This window comes from Aplysia californica, unplaced genomic scaffold, assembly GCF_000002075.1.
Source record: "Aplysia californica isolate F4 #8 unplaced genomic scaffold, AplCal3.0 scaffold00409, whole genome shotgun sequence".
Lineage (NCBI taxonomy): Eukaryota > Metazoa > Mollusca > Gastropoda > Aplysiida > Aplysiidae > Aplysia > Aplysia californica.
This window is the reverse complement of record NW_004797679.1, coordinates 271,924-273,240: the sequence shown is the minus strand read 5'-3', so window position 1 is coordinate 273,240 and position 1,317 is coordinate 271,924. Positions and strand designations below refer to the sequence as shown.

General features: G+C 42.8%; 1 protein-coding gene across 1 annotated transcript in view; it reads left to right on the top strand.

Annotated features, from left to right (window-relative positions):
• LOC101851518 (protein MON2 homolog) overlaps positions 1-695 on the top strand; it is a gene marked incomplete at its 5' end in the record, with an annotated part of 5,262 nt that extends 4,567 nt beyond the window's left edge. The window contains 1 exon segment of the mRNA XM_035971277.1: positions 33-695. Coding sequence (XP_035827170.1) covers positions 33-209 — 177 coding nt within the window.
• Positions 696-1,317: the final 622 nt, after the last annotated feature.

The window sequence follows — 1,317 nt, the reverse complement described above, 5'->3', positions numbered from 1 at the left end:
CCCCCCTCGCTCTCTCTCCCCGTCGCCTGCAGGCCGTACAGAGCGGCCCCGACAACATGCAGGCAACTTTCCCCGACATCTTCCAACAACTGCTCACCTTCATCAGCTTCGGCGTGCACGCGCCAAAGTTTGGGGATCTGGAAGCCAAGACGTTTGGCGTAGTGAGAGGGCCTCAGGTACGGATGATTGATTGTGATGCTGTATTGTAAATAAGTGTCGGTTATAACCCTTAACATCTTCATCGATGTAAGTTGAATTGCCGGTGCCAGTCCATTTGACAGCCTTCCACGATGTTTCTGTTCTACTTGACGATCTACCACAGTCTATATGTCTATTACCTAACCCTAATCTTATCCCGATGACTGGTTGAGGTTGAAGTTAGGATTAGGATAGTGTTTCATGTTGGACTGTCTAGTAGACTGGCATAAAATCGTTAAGGACGAAGTTTGTATCGACAGCGCTTGTCAGAGCAGAGAAGGATACGGCATCCAGGCTGACAGATGTAGAAAATCGACGCAATGATCTCAAAAACTGTGTTTCACTTTAATAAGGATGACAGGGTTTATGTGATAGAGACCGCGTCATTGTTAGACTTTAAAGGTCTCCGAACAATTATAAAAGAACTATATCATTGCTAAAAATGTGTAGGTCTTAACGACTGCAACTAGGTCATTTTTAGACTATAAAGGTCTCCGAGCAATAGAAACCACGTCATTGCTGAATTGTTCGGGTCTAAACTATAACAACTCGGTCATTGTTGGACCGCATGCCTATCAGAACAATTGTAACTACGACATTTTTTTACTGTTCGAGTCTCAGAGAGAGAGAGAGAGCGTTTGCATACACACCATTGTTTTATTGATTACAGGCTCAGGGCTTCTTTGTTTTTTCTCAGAACAAATGTAGGTAACAACAATGACGTTACCTGACCAACAGCTTGGTCTTGGCCTGTGTTGCCCAGTGAAATGTCAGCTCTTCTTAATTTTGGACTCAGAGTGAGAGGCACACCAATTAGGTCACTTATCTTTTAATGCAGTTGGACGTACTTAAGATGACAACAGCTCTTGTTTTGCGTATTGTGCCTTCTATAAAATGAAATATAGAATATATTATGTATGTAGGCTACACTGTATTAGCACGTAGACTGCTGACGGCTGTTTTTCTTCTCTGAGAGCTGACATAGAAACCCTGTCTGCGACTGACCGGCTGTCAGAATGATTAATGGTTGTGACATAATAATGTTATTGTTTTTTGTCTGCACCTCGGAATACCAGTGTCCACTGCATGGCGTATTGCTTTATGTGTATTTTTGTAATA